The sequence below is a fragment of the Schistocerca gregaria genome, chromosome 10 (genome assembly GCF_023897955.1).
Source record: "Schistocerca gregaria isolate iqSchGreg1 chromosome 10, iqSchGreg1.2, whole genome shotgun sequence".
Taxonomy (NCBI): Eukaryota; Metazoa; Arthropoda; class Insecta; order Orthoptera; family Acrididae; genus Schistocerca; species Schistocerca gregaria.
In genome coordinates, this window is record NC_064929.1 from 219514510 (window position 1) to 219537579 (window position 23070).

General features: G+C 41.7%; 1 protein-coding gene across 11 annotated transcripts in view; it reads right to left on the minus strand.

Moving 5' to 3' along the window:
- Window positions 1-23070, minus strand: part of LOC126293165 (histone-lysine N-methyltransferase 2C-like) — a 386337-nt gene that overhangs the window by 336688 nt on the left and 26579 nt on the right. For all 11 annotated transcript variants that reach the window (XM_049986267.1, XM_049986260.1, XM_049986265.1 and 8 more), the window contains exons 4-9: window positions 18166-18297; window positions 12422-12685; window positions 9929-10026; window positions 8982-9254; window positions 8575-8864; window positions 6809-6999 (exon numbers count right to left, since the gene is read on the minus strand). In XM_049986267.1, coding sequence (XP_049842224.1) covers window positions 6809-6999; window positions 8575-8864; window positions 8982-9254; window positions 9929-10026; window positions 12422-12685; window positions 18166-18297 — 1248 coding nt within the window. The remainder of the gene's footprint in view (window positions 1-6808; window positions 7000-8574; window positions 8865-8981; window positions 9255-9928; window positions 10027-12421; window positions 12686-18165; window positions 18298-23070) is intronic.

Consider the following 23070-nt stretch of genomic DNA (forward strand, 5'->3'; position numbering starts at 1 on the left):
ACACGTATGTGGTCTAAGTGGGATAGTGCGCGGCAATTTAGAAGCAATTTCATGATGTGACAACCCGAAAATTGTAGCTGTGATTATCACGAAGAGGTCTGGCCGATGTAAATATATTACATTGTCTAGCTTCTTCAGAGCATCGGTTAATCTTTTTTTACTTTTCTTTACAATTCACATTTCATTTTATTCGGTTAAAACATACCCAATAGAAGGGTCTTCTTGCCCATTTCTTGCTTTTAATGTGGTTCTGATACGTACATCCACATTTCACTACAATTTCCCTCCATTTCACTACAATTTTCCTCTTTAGCAACGCAGTTGTAAATAAAAAACAGAAGAAACTGAGACCATAATCAGTTAACAATGATACAACAAGGCTGACAATCAAGAACACTGGCAATGCAGTATTTTTTAGATGACCCATGATCCCATCCCTGGGCTGTTGCAGGGCAGAAGAGAGATAGGGGGGAGGACTGCTTTCCTGTCCCTACCTCCTCCACACGTGTATTCTTCTGAGCTGCTTGCCCACTGTTGCACAGGCTATCAATTTTTATAAAATTTCGTACTGGCATCGGGTATAATTTGAATCCAAAAACTTCACGCACCAATGTGACACAAAAAATAGTAGTTATTCAATAAGACAGGGTAAGCTGCCTCTTTCCACTATTGTCACACCTAATATACCTGTAATGAAAACGTTGAGTTTCAGACAGGTACAACAAAAAGATGACTAAAACATGAACTTAGACCTCCTTCTGAAATTGACAACATATATGTACACATTCACGCAAATGCAGCTTAGAGTCTGGTCCCAGCAGCCAGAGACAGTGGTCTCGTGTGTGTGTGTGTGTGTTTTTCAGAAGGAGGCCTAAGCTTAAGTGTTTAGTAGTCTTTTTGTTGTGCCCGTCTACGACTCAGTATCTCTACTATATGGTGATTAGCACTCTATCCTTTACATAATATTGTCATTACTACACCCTGGATTTTCCTTTATTTGATATCCATAACAAAGCTAGTTATATTATTTTAATGCCTGTAAATGTAGCAAGAGGGCTTTTTTTCTTTTTTTGCAGTGTGTAGTTTTGAATATGCTTCCCTTAGAAGGCTGAGTCTATACTGTTGCAGAAGAAGCTGAGCAGCACAGCCACGGTCCATGGGTGTCAGTTAACTTTCTAGTGCTGACTGCAGGAATGATCACTTCATGCAGCACACAGGCTCCACACATTCGGATGCGCATCATCCTGTCCACAGTATCTCATCTCGCCTAGCATAATCTTCAAGCGACCACAATCTATAATTGCCTGAGAAGCTGGTCGGCCATCCGCGAAGATATCTACATAGTTTCCTATCGTTTTTATAGTGTTCGACGGCGTAGGATTGTTCTTTTTTGCCAGTCTCACCTCCGAAGAAGGTCGCACCCTTTAGTTTTCCAGGTTGCGACGGCTAGGTGATCGACTCGAGCTTCTAAACGGTGATGGAGACCTCGTTCGGCAAGTTGGGGAGTATCCTCTCCAGCAGCTAGCTTGCGGCTATGGTGGCCTACTTCGTCCTGCACCCAAATCATCTCGTTCATCTTCCTCATTCCGAAGTTGGCGTCGGCTACGATCGGTCTGCTGTCTTCTGGTGCAGGCGTCATCAAATATTCACCGCCTTTCTCGACAACAGCGCACCACATGCCCTGGTCGTCCACAGTGGAAACGTACTGGTTGGTTACCCTGGGTCCTCCAGACGTCAGTCTTCCTCGGTGTCCAAACAGGTTCCTCGTGCAGCATTGTAGGAGTGTAACTTCACCTGGGTCTGCACAGGAGATACTGGCAAATCAAAGTAGACGTGAGCTGACCGTGAGAAAACTGCATTCATCAGCCCGGAGAGCCTGTATGAGTTTATGGTAGTGCTGTTTGGTTTGTGTAATGCACAAGCAACTTTTGAACAGATGATGAATAATCTTGTAAGTCACCTAAAGTGGACCATGCATCTTTGATATTTAGATGACATTATAACGTTCTCAGAGACATTTGATGAACACGTAAAAAGACTGAGGGCCCTTCTTAAATGTTTCCAACAAGGCGGACTGAAACTTAATCCAAGAAAGTGTCTCTTTGGAGCAAAACAAATCAAAATAATTGGACACTTGTGTCAAACGAAGGTGTGTGGCCAGACCCACAAAAGGTGAGATGTATAATGGAATTTCCTATTCCTAAAAGTATTAAAGATCTGAGAAGCTTCCTCGGATTATGTTCTTATTACCGTCTTTTTATCAAAGACTTTTGTATCAAAGCCTGGCCACTCCAAGAGCTGTTAAAAGTCGATGCTAAATTTATCTGGGGTGGTGCTCTTTCGATTTGCTGCGAAAAGCTCTGACGACTGACCCTGTAGTTGGTCTGTATGATGAGAGAGCACCTACAGAGCTACACACAGATGCCAGTGGATATGGGACCGGGGCTGTTGTGGTGCAAATTTTGGACAGAAAAGAGAAGGTTATAGCCTATGCTTCTAGGACACTTAAAAAAACTGAGAGAAACTACTTGACTACAGAAAGAGAATGTCAAGCTGTGATCTGGGCCGTGTGCAAATTTCGACAGTACCTCTATGGAAAGCCATTCACAGTTGTTACAGACCATCATTCACTTTGTTGGTTGACAGGTCTTAAGGATCCAACAGGGCGACTCACCAGTTGGGCACTACGTCTTCAAGAATATGACATTATCATAGTGTACAAAAGTGGAAGAAAACACCGAGATACCGACTGTCTCTCAAGAAACCTGTGCAAGACCATCAAGACAGTGATGAAGATAGTGACGGTCTCGCTGCACTCCAGGATATCTCTGCTGAGCAGAAGAAGAATGCCAAGATATCTCAAATTATGCTTGTCTTAAATCAGTCAAGAGGATATGAAATGACAATTTAAGGTAGTAAATGGATTACTTTGCAAGAAAAACTTTGATCCGTTCGGAAAGAGGTGGCTACCAGTGATTCCTAAACACATGCACTTAGATGTTCTACAGAAATTCCATGACACACCTGAGGCAAGACATTTAGGATTTATTAAGAGATACACAATAGGATCCACAAGAGATTTTACCAGGTTTATTTAGGAGTGTCCGTCACTATGCGTCGCACTGTAAAGAGTGCCAGAGGAGAAAGGCAGTTCCTCAGAAACCACATGGCCGACTCATACCAATTCCACCAGCCGAAACGCCTATCCAGCGTGTCGGGAATGACCTCTTCGCACGATTTCCAATGTCTGCTAGTGGCAATAGATGGATTATTGTTTGCACCGATTATCTGACACGCTATGCCATTACAAAAGCCGTGAAAACAGCCGAAGCATCCGAGGTAGCCAAATTCATCGTGGAAGACATTGTATTAAAACGTGGTGCCCCGAGGTCATTAATTAAGAATCGAGGGAAAGTTTTTCAATCGAATCTTGTCGCAGAGATAAGCCGTCAGGTGCAACATTACTCATCAAATGACGACTGCCTACCATCTGCAAACTAACGAGCTTACTGTACGCCTTAATAAAACCTTGGCCGACATGCTAGCAATGTTCGTCAATGTTGAGCAGAACAACTGGGATAAGGTGCTACCTTTCGTGACATTTGGCTACAACACCGCCAAACAAGACACCACAGGATTTACGCCATTTTTCCTGGTGCACGGGTGTGAGGTGACTACGACGACGGACACTGTGTTTCCATTACATCCCGATGACATGGACGACGACTACATCGGCCAGGTGTAACCAGAGCTGAGGAGGCTCCGCAGTTAGCTCGACTGCGCACACTGTAGGCTCAAGAAAACGACTGCCAAAGGTATGACGTTAGCCAGTGCCCTGTTGTCTACCAGCCTGGTGACCTCGTCTGAATCTTCACTCCTCTTCAGAAGGTGGGTCTCTCAGAGAAGCTCCTCAGGGGCTACTTTGGACCTCATAAGGTTGTAACACAGTTGTCTGATGTTAATTACGATGTCAAAGATTTCGACCCCGACGCGAGACGACGAAAGATCAGAGGTAAGGTCCACATCCTTCGAATGAAGCCCTACAAGGATCCTGCCACCCAGGGTAAATCCGAAGCTCCGGCGACAGGCAACAGGCGGATAGGTGACTAAGAGCGTAGTGGCAAAAGAAGTTCAAAGATCACCGCTAGGGCGAGCATCAGTCATCAGGAGTCGGAGTGTGCAGGACCGATGACTCGTTTCCGGACCAGGACATAACACCGAGACGCTGTTCTCTTAAAGAGGGAGAAGAAGCTGAGTAGCACAGTCACCGTTGTGTAGTGGTTACAATACTAGACTGTTGCACGGAGGGTCGTGAGTTCAAAACTCAGACTGAACTGTAAAATTTTAATTTCTACATTCGGTTCGAGTACATTCTAGAAGTATCCACAAATGTCAAGAATCATTGTACTGGAATGTTCTGTAACTGTATATATACGGTACGTGTTCTGGCCAGAGGCAGTTCGCTCTGCGCTCTTGTATGTGCAAGTGCCGAATACACCTTTGTTAAGTGAAATTGGTGTTCGTCATTCGTCTAATTACACCTTCTTCTACGTGACAATATTTTGTGAGTGTCACAGTCCCATCTGCGCCTAGTACTGGGCGAATGAAAAAATGTCAGCTCTTTACGTAAAGTGGTACGAATAAACGGGGTGTATACTTTTATACGTAGGCAAAATTAAAAATTCATGACAAAATTGGATTATCAAGTAACTCTTATGACAAACTGATGAGCATTACCCAATAACAGGTGATAACAGGTTTCAGCTGTTACTGCTGCAGTTATATCGAATAAAGATTGTTGTATGACTTTAACTAGTGAGGAGCAATGACCTGCAAAGAGAGGCGATCTCTTGCCAACATTCCCTCTAAAAATAACAATCGCAAACACACAAAAGATGTAAAGAGTAGAAACCTCATATTAATCTTACCCCCCCGTGATTCTTGAGTTTCTCCTGGTGTATTTGATAATCAAAATATCAACGGGTGTACTGCCGGTCTATAGTGTCCAACGGGCACAATATTTCGGCGATCAAACATGTTGCCATCATCAGGTGAACTGACGGACCGAGCTCCTGTGAACGTGCCGACACGGAGATCCGTACACTATGGATGCTCAGGGGGAACTGGGTTCGGTCGCGGCAGCGGCCGATTTAAATACCCTCCGCCCGCGGCGTGCGCCCTCCGCCGTCCGCGCCCCGCGGTGGAACAGATTGAGACAGCGTCTGAGATGAAATCGGTGTGATGGCTCTGTCCGCCGTGGTCGTTACAACTATACGTTTACTCGATTTACTCTTGATTAACCCAATCGCTGGTTCCCAAGCCTTGCTAAGATTATAGCCACAGTCACAGTTTATGAGGTCATCATTGGTGCGAATTTCGATGGACCCTCTAACAACGCTGTCCCAGTATCTCGACGTCTGTACCAGAATCCTCGTGCTCCCCTGAGCAGCCATAGCGTACGGATCTCCGTGCCGGCACGTTCACAGGAGCACGGTTCGTCAGTTCACCTGATGATGGCGACAAGTTTGATCGCTGAAATATTGTGCCCGTTGGACATTATAGACCAGCAGTACACCCGTGAATATTTTAATAATCTTACCTCCGATTGTGAAGACTACCCTCTGCATGTTTCTCCACAGTTCCGCTTTCTAGAAGATGTCATGCTCTTTTTGGCACAACTATACTGGCAGAAAATGACGGGGTTCGGCAAAGTATAGCCCCAGTGGTACTCGAGGATACTTCACAACGAAAGTAAAATTATCTGACAAGATGGGAATCTAACTTACAAACAAGAAGAATAGGTCCTATTTAAAAAAAATTAACGAAAGAGTTGTCACATTGAGCTGTAACGTGTCATTCGTGGAATGAGACGTTCCATGTCCTCAATATTGGCACAGCTCAGAGATGAAAACCGTCAACTGTGAAAACGTCAGCTTTGTAACAATGTATTTCTGTGCTTCTGAGTATGTTAGCCCAGTGTGGTATAAATCGGTACGTGCCGACAAAAAGGACCTCTCCCTACATGAGAGCAGTGGGCTGACAACTGGCTGCCTACAAATGACACCAGCTGACAGACTCTGCTGCCCAGCTGCCATCTGTGCCAGTCAGGCAGGAGGCTGCATACAGACGGCTATTTCGCCACAGTTAAACTAGATCCACTGCAGACTTAGAGGAATGAGCCACTTTGCGAATACAGAGACAAGTGAAATCTGAGGAACACCACCAGAAGCGCTCACGACTGGCTCACAATAGAGATTGTGACGATAAGAGTAGAATAAATACTGGACGAACAGAGGCATTCGAACACTCACTCTTCTCAGGCTCCGTATGTAAATGGAACAGGAAGAAACCCTAATAACGGTGTACAGTGCGACATACCCTCTGCCACGCATCCCACGGTGGTTTCCACAGTCTCCGAACTGAATCAGAACTGATATTCCTGGATGCAGCTGGGGTTTTCTATATCTGACAAATGTGATTCAACATGAGACACTTACACAGACATACTTCTGTCATTGGTGTCTAGGGAAAACTTTACATTAGCAAAGCCCAGTGAAGTGGCCGGGCCTGACTCAGAGCCATATTTGTAAAGTGCTTAACCTTTTGGAGAGTTATTTCTTTTTAATTAATTACAATATAAGTAGTGCAAATCATGTGACTCTTCTTCTTCTTCTTCTTCTTCTTCTTTTTCTGATGATGATGACGAAGGTGGTGGTGATAATCATGATGATGATGATGATGATGATGATGATCAAATAATAATAATAATAATAATAATAATAATAATAATAATAATAATGTGTCCCACTTTCTGCAGAGACTGCACGGCACCATTCCACGGTAGGCTGCCGCGCGGTATGCGCGTCGGCACAGTGGGCAACAGAAGCCTTTGTTGCGTTGCTGGTAGCAGGAGTCGCACACCGTGTAGTGGGCGTGCCAGCGCGACGAGTGGCCGGCACCTGGCGTGCGTGACCCGCAGTCCGAGCATACACGGCAGCACTGTCGGGGGAGCAAAACGTTACACATTAAACACGAGTAAGAGTAGCAATTGACTCGGTACCTACTTGAGGTAACGGGCATAAAAAATTGCAAATTGTTCAGGACAAATTTTTGCAAATGCCAAATAAACAATAAAACTTAGCACAGAAAATTTACTCTTCCACAATTATTTCTAAAAATATAGCTCTCCTCCTTTCAGTAAGTACTCAAATTCTACTAACAACAGTACCGTGTGTCTGACCTCTCTTCACTCGCAAGGGCAATTCTGCAGGCATCTGACGACGCTTCCCCGCTGGCAGTTTTGCTATTTTGTCATTCACTCGACTGAGAAGTGTCGAGAAACCTCAATGGTCGAGCTGCCCACTAATTCAGGACACACTGCCGCTGTACGTTGGCGCACATGCCACTGAGGCCAGGTCCACAGTTCTCTTTGTTGAGTAATATTTTTGAGTGTTTCGGGTCACCCACCCCTAATTATGGACAATACTCTGAGCAGGGTGGCTACTCAATCTTTTTGGGGGGGGGGGGGGGGTGTAGTCCCTAAGAATTTGAGGTGACGGTGTTGGTGGGGAGGGGGGAAGCACAAACACAATTGCGACTTTTGTCTTTCATCTCGGCCATAAGGAATAGTTTAACTGCAGTTTTTAAACATCAACAATTTATATGGAATAATATTCACGTAATTAACACACTTTGAAATATTTAGTATTTTAAAACTTGCATTTTATAAAACTCAATAAAAATGAATTTTAATGCTGTGGTGAAAATGCAGATTTCGATGAGAAAACATAAATCCCTGAGACTTCCAGGTCTTCAAGAAAAATTGCCACGCCGTTTGAGTAATGTTAAAAGTAAAGCAGTCAACAATCCAAAGATTGTTTTCGACACCACAGTGCTTTACTAGGCAGAGACCTGTCGGAAGCAGTACACTGTTGCCTTCCACCGACCTCTGAACAAACTTATCGAGTCATTTATATGGGGGCTGACAGTTTAACGAGGATTCCGAAACGTGCTGCAACTTGGAATTTTACGCATCCACAAATACTACCAGAGGTGAAAGAAGTGATAGGTGACCGATAATTATCCTAATATTGTGTTATTTGCATTTATAATCTGGCACTCTGTCACACTTAAACCTTCACTTAATACTCTGCATCGGAGATCGAGCAATCTGGTGACTAGATTCATACTGTGCTGGAAATCGGTCTCCCACCATATCTTCCATATTTAAAATTATGTGATCAGTAAAAAAAAAAAAAGAACAAAACAACTTTGTCATGATTCTCAACAGAACCTGCAATTTACAAAAGATCAGCAAAGGTCTAGTACGTCCCTGCCCGTACTCTTTCATTATTGGGTCAACATCTCTACTCGATCGAAACCAGTGTAGTAAACAAGACGGTCCGAGCTACTGTCGACAAGAACTGGGCGATATACTGTAACGAAAATGTACGAACAATATCTTTAACTGGAGAGTACAAAACAAAAACTCTGCCAATGCCACCCACATAACGAGTGATGCCACACGTGAGGACATATTGACAAGTCGTCATCATTTACGAGGCACGTACGCACCTTGCACTTCCAACCGTACTTGGGGACGGTAGTAACGACGGGCCGCAGACAGGTCTGGTGGTAGCCCTTGTCGCAGGACTCGCAGACGATCATCTTGGACTCCTCCTCACCCGGCTGCCGGCACACCTGACAGACGCGACACCCCAGGCACTGCCAGCCGGCACGCACTCCGGGCAGCAGCGCCATCGACAGGCAGAGGCCGTGCCAGTGCTGTCCGCATGCCGTGCACATCACCAGGTTCGCGACGTCGCCCAGCCCGAAGCAGCTCACACACGCCCCCTCTCCGGACACTGCGGGCAGCCGGACGGGCGATTTCAACACTCGTCATAGCACACTCTGCCCTTCAACTACTTAAATTGTCAGTACCGGTAAGTTTGTACCGGAAAAGAGTACTGCAGCAGACTTACAGAGCAAGGGGACCTGATCCAAGTGGAGGCTGCAGACCACTGTGACGGACTTGCACTCCTGGAACGCACCGGATGCAGCACTGCAAGGGAAGTGGAGTGCCCGCCCGCAGTTGGCGACCCTACACACGACACTCGCCCCGAAGTGACCGCAGTGTGAACAGCGGCGGTTGGCCGCCTGCACCACGGCCGACGCCACGTTGCGGAACACCAGGTCCTCGGAGCGTGTCACACCTTGCGACCACAATGCGCACGCTTGGTGGACGTAAAAATGGCCTGTGGGAATGTGCACGTTATTAACTTTAGAGGTAACAGTTAACTGATTTTATAAAAAGCATTATTTCCTAAATTAACAATGTGTGTTGTCACAGGACATTCATATTTAAGAAGAAAGGAGTCAACAGCGGTGATGCAACGACTGTTAAGACAATGGAGACTAAAAGAGATTACCAATGAATGAGAACATTTGTCAATAAAACTGTGCCTGTACATTTTTCAGAATTACTGCAAACTCAAAAAGAACATACATTCATGTTAACTACTGTGGCAACGGAAATCAGAACAATGAAACGTAATGTCTGAGCAACACAAAGCACAAAGTAAATGGTGGTACAGGTTCTCTATGCATTGAAGTGAATGTGGACAGAAAAATGATATCAGCTGTCACGGTTACTTCACTGAGAAGTGTACTCAATTTTCAAGTCGCTGCATAGGAAAGAGATAAAATGTTTGATACATAGCACACAATTATAACATACACTTTTATTTCAGAGTGACGAACGAAGTAGCTTAACACTGCACAACAGCAGTTTTTCACCCTGTGAGAATACTGTACAAGAGAATTGCAGGTACAATATTAGATGTAATTGAAAAGAAAGAGAGAGAAATAAAAAGGTAATTTTGAATGCTAAATACTCAACACTAACACAAAAAAGTCAAACAGCACTCACCCGAGGCTTCAAAGATGGACGCCACATCCGGTTCGTCGAGGTACCCAACTACACTGAGTTCGTCCACTGGTTCAACGGAATTGGTGGGGCAAGGATTTCTGTGAACACAAACCGAGGCACACTCACTATACGAGAGCAAATTCTTAAGGATCCCAAAGCTTTTGTCCAATTCTGAGAACTATTACAATGTGTTTAACGATTAATACATCTGCACACTACATATTCACACAACAGGAAGGAACTTCACATCAACACAAACACAGGCTTTGTGAAGTAGTTCCTAACTTGGAATCACGACACACTTTTTCTGGTCTAGTTGTTTCTTAGCAATGTAGTTCATTAACGGCAGTTCAAATAAAGTAGAGGTTTACTCTGGTCTCAACAATCTGTCAAGAGTGGAGTACACCCCACATATAAATCATCTTGGCAATCTCAGTATCTGCAGAGCGTAGCATAAACATCCATACGAGTGTAACATTCAAACAGCCGCAACAACGGCATAAAATTCAGACGTTCGATGTATCTGATGCATTTGTAATTTCTTGTAAGAGCAACAAAGGAGTTATACCACTGAATCTGCCCCAATAGAAGTCAGCTGTTCTGATGGGAAAAAAATCAATGTAATTCCATTTACAATACTGATTCCTGTACCTAAGTGATTAATGAAGTTGTAAAAATATGGTTGTTTTTGTTTCATGAGCCCTAGGACATATCTCCCTAGTTGAAAAAGAAATTTCAAATATATTTAATGAATCAAAAGTAATTTGATTATTTGAAATGAAAAAGCAACATGTTTCACAATGTGAGAGTTCTTGTGCGTGTGGTGGGATGGGAGGGGGAGAGGGGCACACGCGCCTATCAGGGTGGACTGCACTCAACATTATATGCCATACTGCAGGGCATTAGACGTAGATCCACAAGTGAATCAGTGCAAAATGAGCTTTATCATACAACTCAACTAAAATGAGTGATGTTTGGGGAGCAGGGGATTAATTACGGAGGGAGAGTGAGCCTAAAGTACAGTGTATCTGCCTAAATGGTTGTATGTCAAATATGTATGTTTAAATGGCAACATGACACAGTGGTTATGAAGAGAGGAAGAGATTTGCATAGGACAGACTAGCATATAGAGCTGTATCAAACCACCCTTCAGACTGAACACCTACTACTCCAACTACTACTACTGCTACTACAAGGGTTATTTCCTACTTTTGTGAAGACTGAGTGCCAGAGCCAAATTCTGCTCGAGTAGAACTAATTTTTTAATCTTCCTGCTAATGTCCTGTTGAGTTTGTTGCCCTGCTATAGACAGCATCAGCAAGGAAATCTTCCAAACAGTTTTTGACACCCAGGTGCATAAAAATCAGAGGTTTGTCACTGAATTCCTCACTGCTTAACAAACAGTCATGAGTAACACGGGACAGGGAGTACAGTGTTCTAGTAGTGACAAAAAGGAAATGCACGATAAACCAGACTGCAGTCGATTCCGCTCCCTAAGAATGGCTGCCATTTCGGCCAACTCGTCAGTGATGACCGACAAATTGTGTACACAGCTTAATGTCACTTGTAATGTCTCAGATGAGACGTTATGCAAGCTTAGTTACTGGAAACTGTGTGCTAGATGAATCCTGCAGATGCTTACGAGAGGCCAACGAACTCGTCAAATGAAAATTTGTCACGACCTGCCAGCCCGATATAATGTTGAAGAAGCTACATTCTGAACAATGTCACCAGAGATGAGATGTGCTGTCATCACTACGAGCTAGAATCTTAAAGTGTGTCCACAGTTTGGTCAGCTGCTATTTCTCCGACAAAGAAAAAGTTCTAAACATAGTCATCTGCTGGCAAAGTAATGTTTACAATCTTCTGGGACACGCAGGGGCGTTTCTTTCAGATGTCTTAGAGCCTACGGGAAGTGTCAACACAGAACACTGGAGGACTACAATGACTAGTTCAAATTTTCAGCATCATGCCAGAGAATAAGACAAACTTCAAATTGTAACGTGACATTGCTGGGGCCAGTGCCACTTTTGCAAGCACGGAACTTGTCAGATTTGGCCGGGCTAACCTACTACATCCACTGTTCAGTACCAATTTAGCAGCTTCCGACTTCCATCACACTGAGCTGACAAATGACAAACTGTGTAGTGAACAGTTATGTTAGACCGAGATGCTGTTGTCGAAGCTGTAAAACAGTGGCTAGCTTCTGTCAGTTCAAATTTTTTCACGTGTGGTACACGGGCTGTTGTCATTGTCAGATAAAGTGTATAAGGAACGGTGGTGCCTTAGCTGGGAAACTTATGACACGTAGCTGGATCTCATTCTGCTGAACCCATTATTCTGCTTTCCCTATCTCTCAAAGCGTCTACGTAAATAAATGGGAAATACCTGTTTCGGAATAAAACCCAACTCCCGTACAAATACTACCCTACAAACTGGCAGTAACATTCCTACACACTCCAGACTCTGGGAATACGAGATCGGCAGACTCACTTGCACTTGGCCATGCTCTTCTGGCGCCGTACAGTCACCGCAAGGCCTCCAAATGCCGGAGCGTGGCCATTCCCGCGGCTAGGGCTGCTGCCGATGACGGAGTCAGCGTCGCCCGCCAGCGACAGGCCGCCTTCGGCGCCAGCATCGCTTCGCTCCTTCAACAGCGCAGCCAGCTCCTCGGGGGAGTACGTCAGCTGCAGCAGGTCCCCCTGTCCCAGCTGGCTGCGCTCGCCCAGGTTGCACAGCGCGCACACCTTGCCCGGCCTGCAACGGTAGTCAGTGAGAGAGACTGTCTTTCCTAATACTGCCGATCGTGACGACGTGCAGGCAGGAGTCTGAACAGAACGTCAGCACGGCCTGTAATGGCGGGAGGTACAATAATATAGTTCGTAACGATTAAAATGCTCTCCACTGAAGTAGGTACACCGAGTTCACGTCACCTACTTACAGCATTCCAAACAGGTGACATTAAAGTGAATATCAGATATCATCATTTTTTTGTCTAGAGTACAAAGGATCACTTTCCAAATGCAAATTCTTGACTATCCCTTAGAGAAAAGACTATTTCACTGTATAAAACTATTTCTCACTTCGACACATGGAAAACCTAGAAATAGTCCAAGAAAAAAATAATTGGTTGCTCAACCATCTCAGAAAAATTTGATATTTGCTGGGTGAATTCTCTAATGTTTGATGAGCTCAAAACATTTTTTACAAATTTTATATTGTTTATCATTTAGAACAGCAGAATTTTTGTTTCAGGCCACAAGCAGTTTTTTGCATTTACAAGCATCTGCAGTTTTTTTTCCCCCCTTCAGTAACAAGTTGCCCCAGACCTTTCAAATAAGAGCAATTTAGTCCAGCTTGCACTGCACTATAGACTGAAACCATTATCACCTAGATGGATGCATTCCTTAATTTATTTTTAATGGCTCAAAGTTACTGGTTACAATTTTTTTATTAAAACTGAACAGTATTATTCCAAAGGAGTAATTTCTCAGCCTTACTATTTTTTGTGCTATTACACTACACAGTATAGTTACTTTTTATATTGTATCAATGACGAGAAGCTTGTATTTAAAAAATAGACCATGTTAAAAAACTGTTTTTGAATGTTTCCATTCTTTGGCCTGTGATATCTTTGTTAGAGTACCAAGCAAAAATCTGAAAATTACACAATTAATAGACCTTCATAGTATCAAACATCAGTATAGATTTCAACTTAGAGAATCAATAGGAAATAAAAACAAATTACAAATACGAGTAAAAAATATGTTTCTTAGTATCTACATCTGTACTCAACAAACCATCATGAGATTTGATGGCAGTGGGTATATCTCATTCTACCGGTTATTTTGGTCTCTTCCTATTCCATTCAATACCTAGACTAAAGAAATAAACTATTTCAGTTAATTAATTTAAACACACACAAAGAACATGTGAAATTAAAAGTAATGAATGATTGATTGTTGAAACAATCCCCTGCAGAATGTTCCAATGGGCTAGCAGATAGTATCTGCAATTCTGTACAGGCTCCCAGACAAGCCCATGCAAGTCTGTGTTGTGTTCCCCCTTCCAACAACATCTGTTCACTCATACTGAGTTAACAACGGGCTTTCGAAGTGCGCAGTTTAACAATGGAATATCTGTCTTCTATTGGGGTTCTTATTAATGAATCTTGCCGTCAAAGTGTGTATGGATTGTTTCCTAAAGACATTACTTTAATTGAAGATGACAGCAAAGAAGAAAAAGGATTGTTTTACTAATGGGTTGGCTCAGAGGTTAACTCAACTTGCAAGTACTGTGAAATTAAATGCTTAAAAAATTTTATCACCTTTTGGGCAATCTTGCTTGGGTTCTTTTAAAAAGCATAGGACACCCATAACGAATGGTCTGAGAAGAATAGCGTTTAACCATTATTTTAAAAATAAAAATTCTTTTTACCAGGAAGGTCATTGTGTCCAACATGTTATTCTAAGACATTTGTCATTAACAAAGAAAGAGAGCACGATAGCTCAGATAAGGAATTTCGTGACTCATCAGAAACTATTAAAAAAATGTGGATTTATCTTGTGAAATCCTATGTTTATCACCTGCTACTAGAATTAGAAAATTGCGTGAAGAAAAAATACCTTTTGCACTGAATGCCTAATTGAGAAAATGGTACACTGCTGTTGAAAAGAAGTTTGAAGTTTCATTTTGAAGGAAAAGTTGCACTGAACCAGATGAGACTTCTAGAACTCCTCCGACCGAATATGATGATTTGACTGAAAAGCTAAAAACTAAATGTTGTATTTCAAACAAAGAGGATAAAGTTAAGATTATCCGTTTACTACCAAATCCTTAAGAGTCGAGAAAGGTTATTGATGAATTTAATGTGTCAGAACATTTGGTTAAATTCACAAGACAGCAAAAGAGAAAACGCATCTAATTTCATAGATAAAAACACGACTGAAAGGATTATTAGTTTTTATGAAGATGACAATAACAGCCATTTGATGCCTGGTAAAAAGATTGTGTTTCTGTGAAAGAAAATGGTACACAGATTCACAAACAAAATAGATTAATACTATGTAAAAATAGATTAATACTGTGTAATTTAAATTAACTATTCACTGAATCCAAAAAAGAAAATATTGACATTAAAATTAAAAAGTTGGAATTTTGCAAGTAGAGACTGATACGGTGTATTATTGGAGGGGCACCTGGCATCCATAATGACCACCAGAATGTAAAGTTGGGGATAGATGGGGCCAATCTTAGAGCTGACTGTAAAGACCTTTTGGAAGTTCTGGTTTGCAATATTGACAGTTACAATAGCAAGATCATGGGAAAATGTCAAGATTGTCCAGGCAAACAAGTTTTACTTGACATGCTTGAAGAATCAGGAAGAGGTGATTTGATACTTGACAATACAGAACACAAACTATGGCTGACACAAGACAGAATGAGAAAGGTGACAATTACAAAACCGTGAGAAGAGTTTTTGGAGTGTTGGTGGATAGCTTTGAAAACCTGAAAATGTATCATTTCATTGCCAACACTTGGGGTAAATTTCTGAAAGAAAAAAAGAGAAAACTTGGGTAACTGACGAATGCTTAGTTCTTGCCAACTTTTCTTTGTGTCAGAAGTGACTACCTTGAACACAGCGCTGCAGCAGTGCACACTTTTCAACTATAATTAACAAACCAAATGAAGCAGCACCACCTTTCCATAAACAAACTGATCATCTACTCTGATGACGCTGCAAGCTAATATTTAAAAAAAAAAAAAAAAAAACATTATTATTAACATCAACTTTCACAAAGATGACGACAGACTTGATGCAGAATGGTCCTTTTTTGCACCACGCCACATGAAGAATGCATGCAATGGTGACGTGGATACACCAAAGCAAACTGTCACGACAGCTAGTCTGCAGCGACCCTATGAGAATCAAATCTTGACACCTCAAGACAATTCTGAGAAGAAAAGGTGAATGGGATTACCAATGTTTCTGTAAAATGTGACAAAATATAAGAACTCTATGTGGATGTCTCAGAGGAAAGGTTGGACACTTGTCAGTAGATAAGAGGCACCGAAAGTTTTCGTTGTTTTGAACGTCAGTCACACAACTTGTGCAAGTGGAAGTTCAAATCAACATCTCCTGACAGTGAACTACATCAATGTGGAAAACCTGCACCACTGATACTTCACACAGCAGCTTTTGTTTATGGCGAACAGTGACAGATTGCCGAAGTTGATAATATTGATTGTAAAAACAGAGATGTTACATTTACCCCCCCCCCCCCCCCCCCCCCCAAAGGACCGAAGACTTTGGTTAAAAAACTTGAAATCTTGAAGTCTAAATGCCTGTTAAAAATGTGCTGAAGAAGCTATCTCCCCTGGAATTTACAACTGTGACTGGGCAAACTCTTAACCTAATGCCCAAACTGAGTGAAGATATTTAACAAACAAAGCAGTAAAAACAAATGCAGTGAGAACAAGATAACATAATCAGTTGTCTCTCTCTCTCTCTCTCGCTCTCTCTCTCTTTTTTTTTTTTTCCAAAAGTGATCATACATATCCTTAAATTACGTAGAAACTGATACACTTTACCCATTAGTCCAGATATTTTCACTCGCATTGTTTTTTTTCCATGAATTCCCTTTGAATCTCAAAGTTGAAATTTATAATGAACTCTGAAATCATAAAGGTCAATTAAGGGTAATTTTCAGATTTTTATCTAATCCCCTAACAAAGATATTGTAGGCTAAAGAATGAAAACATCCAAAAATCCATTTTTTAAGTGTATTTTTTTAAGTGTATGCTTCTCACCATTCATACTCTAAATACCTATACTTTGTAGTGTAACAGCACAAAAATATTAACATTAAGAAATTATTCCTTCTTTGGAAAAATACTGCTCAATATTTGAGTTTTTTATTGGCAATCATTAACTCTGAGCCATTACAAATATATTAAGAAATACATTCAACTATTCCAGTGTGTGCTGAACTAAATGCTTCTTATTTGAAAGGTCTGGGGCAACCCATTACAGAATAATTTAAAAAACTGCAGATGCAGAATAATTTAAAAAACTGCAGATACTTGTAAATATGAAAGAATGCTTGCAGCCTGAAACAAAAATGACTGCTGTTTCTAAACGATAACCAAAAATTTTTTGAGTTCACCAAACATGATGGAATTCACCCGGCAAACATCAATTTTTTCTGAGATGGTTAAGCAACCAGTGCTGGACCACTTGGTATGGATTGACCCAAAAGTGCACTCATGTATGTAAGACAGAAAAATAAGTAGTCACCCACTAATTTCTTTGCTGTTGGAACCAGTAGAAACTTCCAGTGAGAATGTTGTGACAAAAATAATGAAACTAATCACAGAAAATGACAGTGTGAAGAAGACACGTTAAGTTGCAGACAGGCACAACTAAAAAACACTTACATAAAGCTTTCAGTCACAATCTTCATCAGTAGAAGAGAGAGGACACCACTGATACACACAAGCAAGTACACTTCACGCACACGTGGCCACCGGCTCCAGTATCTCGGGCCAGAAGGCAGCTATCACATGGGATGCAAGCAGCAGTCTGGAGGGGACGGGGAAGGGATAGCAGTGTACGGGTGGGGAGGCAGACGGGTGCTGTCTAGTAAAGTGGGCAGGGGCTAGAACGTCAACAGGCACAGCGTTAGGAGGTCTGGAGGGGGGGGGGGAGGGGGGGGGGGAAGAGAGGGGCAGCAAATAAACAGGGTTTTTCTATTCCTTTTAGCCTCACCTCCACACCCCACAATCTCCGACACTGCATCTGTCAGCAATTTGGGCCCTGCACACTCCACCAAACAGCATTCATCTCTCTCCCCACCAGCACACTACCATCCCTTCCCCTTCCCCGAGTCCTCCAGATGGCTGCTCACATCCCGCGTGAGAGTTGCCGTCCGGCCCGAGACGCTAGAGTCGGCGATCACGTGTGCATGAGATACGCTCGCTCGTTTATACGTATGCCGTATCTCTCTCTCTGTTACTGATAAAGGCTAAAGCCGAAAGCTTCGTGTAAGTGTCTTTTAATTCTGCTCGTTTGCAACTTGACGTGTCTTCTTTACGGTGAGTAGTAATCCGTCTTTTCCTACACTGATATTCCTACCTGGAGTTTCCACTGTTTGAAACTATTTTCGGTAACGTACAAGAGAAATAGGAATCTTCTGACCGTGTCGCAGGCTGGCAGTAAGACCTGCAGAGCTACATACCACTGCTCAGGGAAGTAGGGTGGCTCCTCGGGCAGTAGAGCCTTCTCCGTCTCGGCTCCGGCCCCGTCTCCGTCTCCTGCCGGGCTCGGCTGCTCGGGGTCGCCTTCTCTGCTGGGAGATTCCTTCGTCAGACTGAAAAAAAAAAAAAGGAAATGCGAGAGCTTCAGCCACTTTGAAACACCTAGACTTATTTTCAACAATTAGTCTGCTGGCACTCCACTCTGCTACATACGTTTACAACTGTTTCGCCTGGCATCGGTATTTTACTGTTCTGCAACATTCTCGTACTTTGCGATACAAACTAATACGAAAAGCAACTATCGGCCTACAACGAATACAAGTATGTCACAATATTAATAATCTGTATTGTACGTAATAATCACATATCAAATTTTCTTCTTCAGTATTCATACTCATTCACGGCTGCCAATGTAAAAGCAGTAGGTAACATACCTCACAGCTGTGTGTCCTTCATTGCACTACAACTACAGTCAATTACAATTACTCGATAGCTGACATTTGTCACTCACCACATCGGCTGCCGGCTATCATTTAGTTATATGTTACACACAAACGTGGCGGGCCACTTGACAGGTGCTGTTAATGTGTAGCAGAAAGTATTATCGGAAGCAGTTGCCACGAAGTATGTCAGAAATGCGACACGCTATCTCGACAGCCGATTTAAATGACCAGTGACCGAATTGCAGCAGATGACGCATATTTTGGCCCCAAATTTAAACTCGTGTCCTAACCTTACCACGACCTCGTGATGTGCAATGTATCCGAAAAATAGCTGTTAACAATGAGTGGTACAACTGAAATTACAATCAGTTTGTTCGTGGTGATTAAAGCTAACCACTATGAACAAACTCGAGATATAAAAATTTCAGTTTCAGCATAAAACCAAATTGTAATTTCTCACTGTCATTCGTCGGTGACTCGAAACTGTCCTCACACTGACTACACGAACTGCCACTCGACCGACCAAAGGGCAGTCCTGCTCGGCACTCAGCTGTAGATTATAATTGAAACAGGCAGGTTCCAAACAAAAAAGAAACCAGAGGAAGAAAAATAAGTGCAAATAAAAAGGTCACTACGACAAAAAAGATGTGGTATAAAAATTACATTTAAATCACTTAACTGAATAAAAATAATAATGAAAGACTTCTGACCGAATTTAGAAAGAAGAAAAATTTAACAGTATTTCACGAGATTTGAAACTACAACCTTCTAAAACAACAAGTTATTGCGCCGATCACTGTGCTACAGTACTACGCTACGTGAAGCTGTTCCATTTACAACTCTGGCACCCCTGTAGCAATGGTGAATTGCAGCCATCAAAACACTGTCTTCACATAATGTCTAGCGATATTTAAATAATGTAAGCCGATCTATGCGATTATAAGAACTGTATACTCGATGCTGAGTCATGTCTAGTGTGGAAGTATCCTGTGGCGTTCGGTTAGGGCTGTGTATGAAACACGTGTCTATTGTTAGCATCGACATTTGTTTGTGCGAGGGCACTTGTGCACACACCTGTGTGTGTGTGTGTGTGTGTGTGTGTGTGTGTGTGTGTGTGTGTGTGTGTGTGTGTCTCTCTCTCTCTTTCTCACACACAGGCTTCTACAGATGCACCAATCAAATATTGTGGTTTTTGACAATATCTGATATTTCACCCTACTACTGTTTCTGTGACTGGTCCCCAGAGGAAGTCGTAAGTGCCGTAACATGATATATTTGGCTTAAAATAAAAGACAGGTCCACAAGCTCACATGGTGTCCAGCATAAATACCAGTAATATTTTCCACTTAAATTACAAGCAGTTGGTAATAACTGTGAATAGACTAGAAACTTTATTTGCCACTTCGCAAATATAGACTCCGTATCGACAAATCCTAAGGAGTGAGGAGACAAAAGTTTCAAAAATTCTCGGGGTATTCTCGTCGTTACTGCAAAATGCTGCACGAATTAGATATCAATCGATAATATGTTCTTGTGTCGCTTCCTATTTTTAACATTCATATTAATATTATCCTACAATTTTATTAAGATACTATTTTCAAAGAAATAGCATTTTCAAGTTAATTTACAAATGACTGAGAAAACACTATGTGCAACATACCAACCATTTACTATACACTAATCAAGACCTCAGCCATTTCTTCAGGGTGTATACATGGACAAGGAAAAAAAATTCCCGGATTTTTCCCGATTAAAAATACACTTTTTCCGTGTTATTAAGTGACGGTATATTTACCCTCGGAACAGTAAAACTTATCAATCCTTGAACAGTTATGTTTTTATACACAGGCTTAGAATTTCCCGGCACTTTAGAAAACGAAACTCAGGGAAGAAAACAGCTTTTGGAAAGATTTTTGATGTGCAGTAACACGTACGCTGCATATTTTCGTATTACGAATATGTAAATTCGAATTCCACCACCCAACCAACACCACACGTTACTTTCCAAACCACTGTAATCTAGATTGCGATGCGCTTTTGTAAGCCAGTCGTAGCTCGTGTCACGTGATCCTGCCAGCCGATGACGGCGCATATTCGGATCACAGGATATGTGATGTAGTCAGCTAATAGCTACACCGCTGTTAAGTTGCGTGGATACACGAACAGGTAAAGTTAATGTTTTAAATTAATATACATAATGGTACTACAAGAAAAGAAAAGCTTACATATATAACATTGGTCTCTAAGGTTAATAAGCTGCAGGAGACGCTAAGCTTTCAAACTTTAAGATATAGTGGAAATTTACTTTGAAAGTAACGCTTTTCAAACCACCGTTCACAATATTTTCCCGCGACCTGTTAGAAATAGGTTTGTTTCAGTAGTCGTCAGAGAGCGCTAGATAACAGGTGCCACGGCACTTTGGCAGCTGCTATGAGGCAGGAAGCCCATATGTTCATACATGTAAAACATCAGATCTTACATTACGTCATAAAAGGAAAAAAGACATCAGGGACTACTCCAAGAGCATCGGAATTTCGTAAAGCATACTAAAATGGCGCATTTAAATTGCATACTTAAATAGCACACTCGTATGTCCTTATTCCCAATGAAGTAGGCCTCAACCTGATATTAAGCTTTTCAGTTGTCTTTTGGGACGTAAATTTTCTTGGTGTACCAGTACTGTATTAACTCATTTTTGATTCTTTATTATGGCATAATGCCATACGTGCTAGAAGAGCAAAATGTGCACTTGAAATGCAGCAAACAGTTGAAATTAGCCAATAGTGTGGAACTAAACACTTTGTTTCAAACACACTGACTGCCTCAGCATAAAAGATTAATAGAAACCAAATTTCCTTAGCAAACCAACAAAAATAACTTCGTTGTTCTACAAGGCAATTAATGCATGGCTGTCAGAAAAGGGGAAATAAAATAAAATCTAAATCTAATAACATATATACGCCTTCTGTAATTTTGTGAATGTATTTTAATTAACTTGATGGCTCCCGGCCACAGAAATCCATTTTGTTTTCATTTGACGTGAGACCAGTAAACAAAGTGGAAACAGCAAAATCACTAAATGCAAACACGGGTCACGTGGAGACTACACACTTCCCCACTCTGACTCAGACTGTGATATTTCCAAACCGGGACAATACTAAGATAGTGGCACTTCCACCCCCAGCTTCCTTCCCTTGAGCATTTGAGATACGGAGTCAAAAATTTGAAAAAGTCGAAGTTACAAAAATATCTTCATTTCGTAGCGCACATCTTTCTGAAGAGTCTGATACATAAAACATAAGTGTTCGAGGAAATGTAAGACATGTTATTGGGTCTTAAGTGTGCCAGAGTGCAGTGCAACCCCGCTTCACACAGCATTCTCCTATCACAAGTCACTGTATTTCACTCCGTGGAACTGAAATGTGTATATTTTGGACTGGATGCCATCAAACTATATTCAGGATAGTAGAAATTAAAATGTCCTGTGGTGCCCCTCCTGCTCCCAGTCACCCGGTCCGACATCCCACCCATCTTTTTTCTAAAAAAAATTGCAATCAAACAACAATTCTTCAGAATATTTGCACTCTTTATTGCCTGTTAGCTAATAACTTCCTGTTTTGGGTGACATAAAATTAAATATAGGGTACATACAATGAGTAAAGACAAGAGACAAGCAATACAGCATACATTTCTTCAATCCTTAGCTCCTAACATTGTTTTCTCTCTAATCTTGCTACAGCTTTACACGGCGTGCTTTCCTTTCTGTGAAAGAATCTATTACCTCATCAAAGTTCGTCTCAAACGTTTTGCAACACGAAAAATTGAAAAGTCGTTATCTAATACTGAAAAAGCTGTTAATACAAATAATACCCAAGACTGGTATGGTTTCGCATTCTGATTATGTCTATTTTGTCACTGTCTGCTATATAAAACAAAATAGGCCTTTCTAATATTGTAGTAATTTTGTAACACACACCAAATAAACGAGACTGTTTAGGCACAAATGGTCATTCTTATAACATGACAGAACATAACTCACGAAATAACCGATATGAAATGCCTATAAGGCCTACTACAAGCAAAAAGCTTTATGTTAGGAAATAGCTTCACATTTCATTCACACATACATACCAGTATCTCAAGCATGAGGTCGAAAAGTAATATTACGAAATTTTTATATAAATCTGGAATCATCTTACTCTTCCATAATTTGTGTGATGTCGCAGTTTCTTCTCCTTCCTCTTTCTAACAATCAATCTTGTCATCCTCAATTCTGTAGCTAGTATTGCCATTGTCAAACTTTGTTCACTAACCTGCCAGAATCACAGGTTTGGTTATCCCACAATTATTCTCTGGTTAGGCGTTGTTACTTGTTTGTACAACACGTTTTCCGCATTACTTCCAGAATAGAACTTAGGCGGCTGCTAGCAGGGGACTGTACAA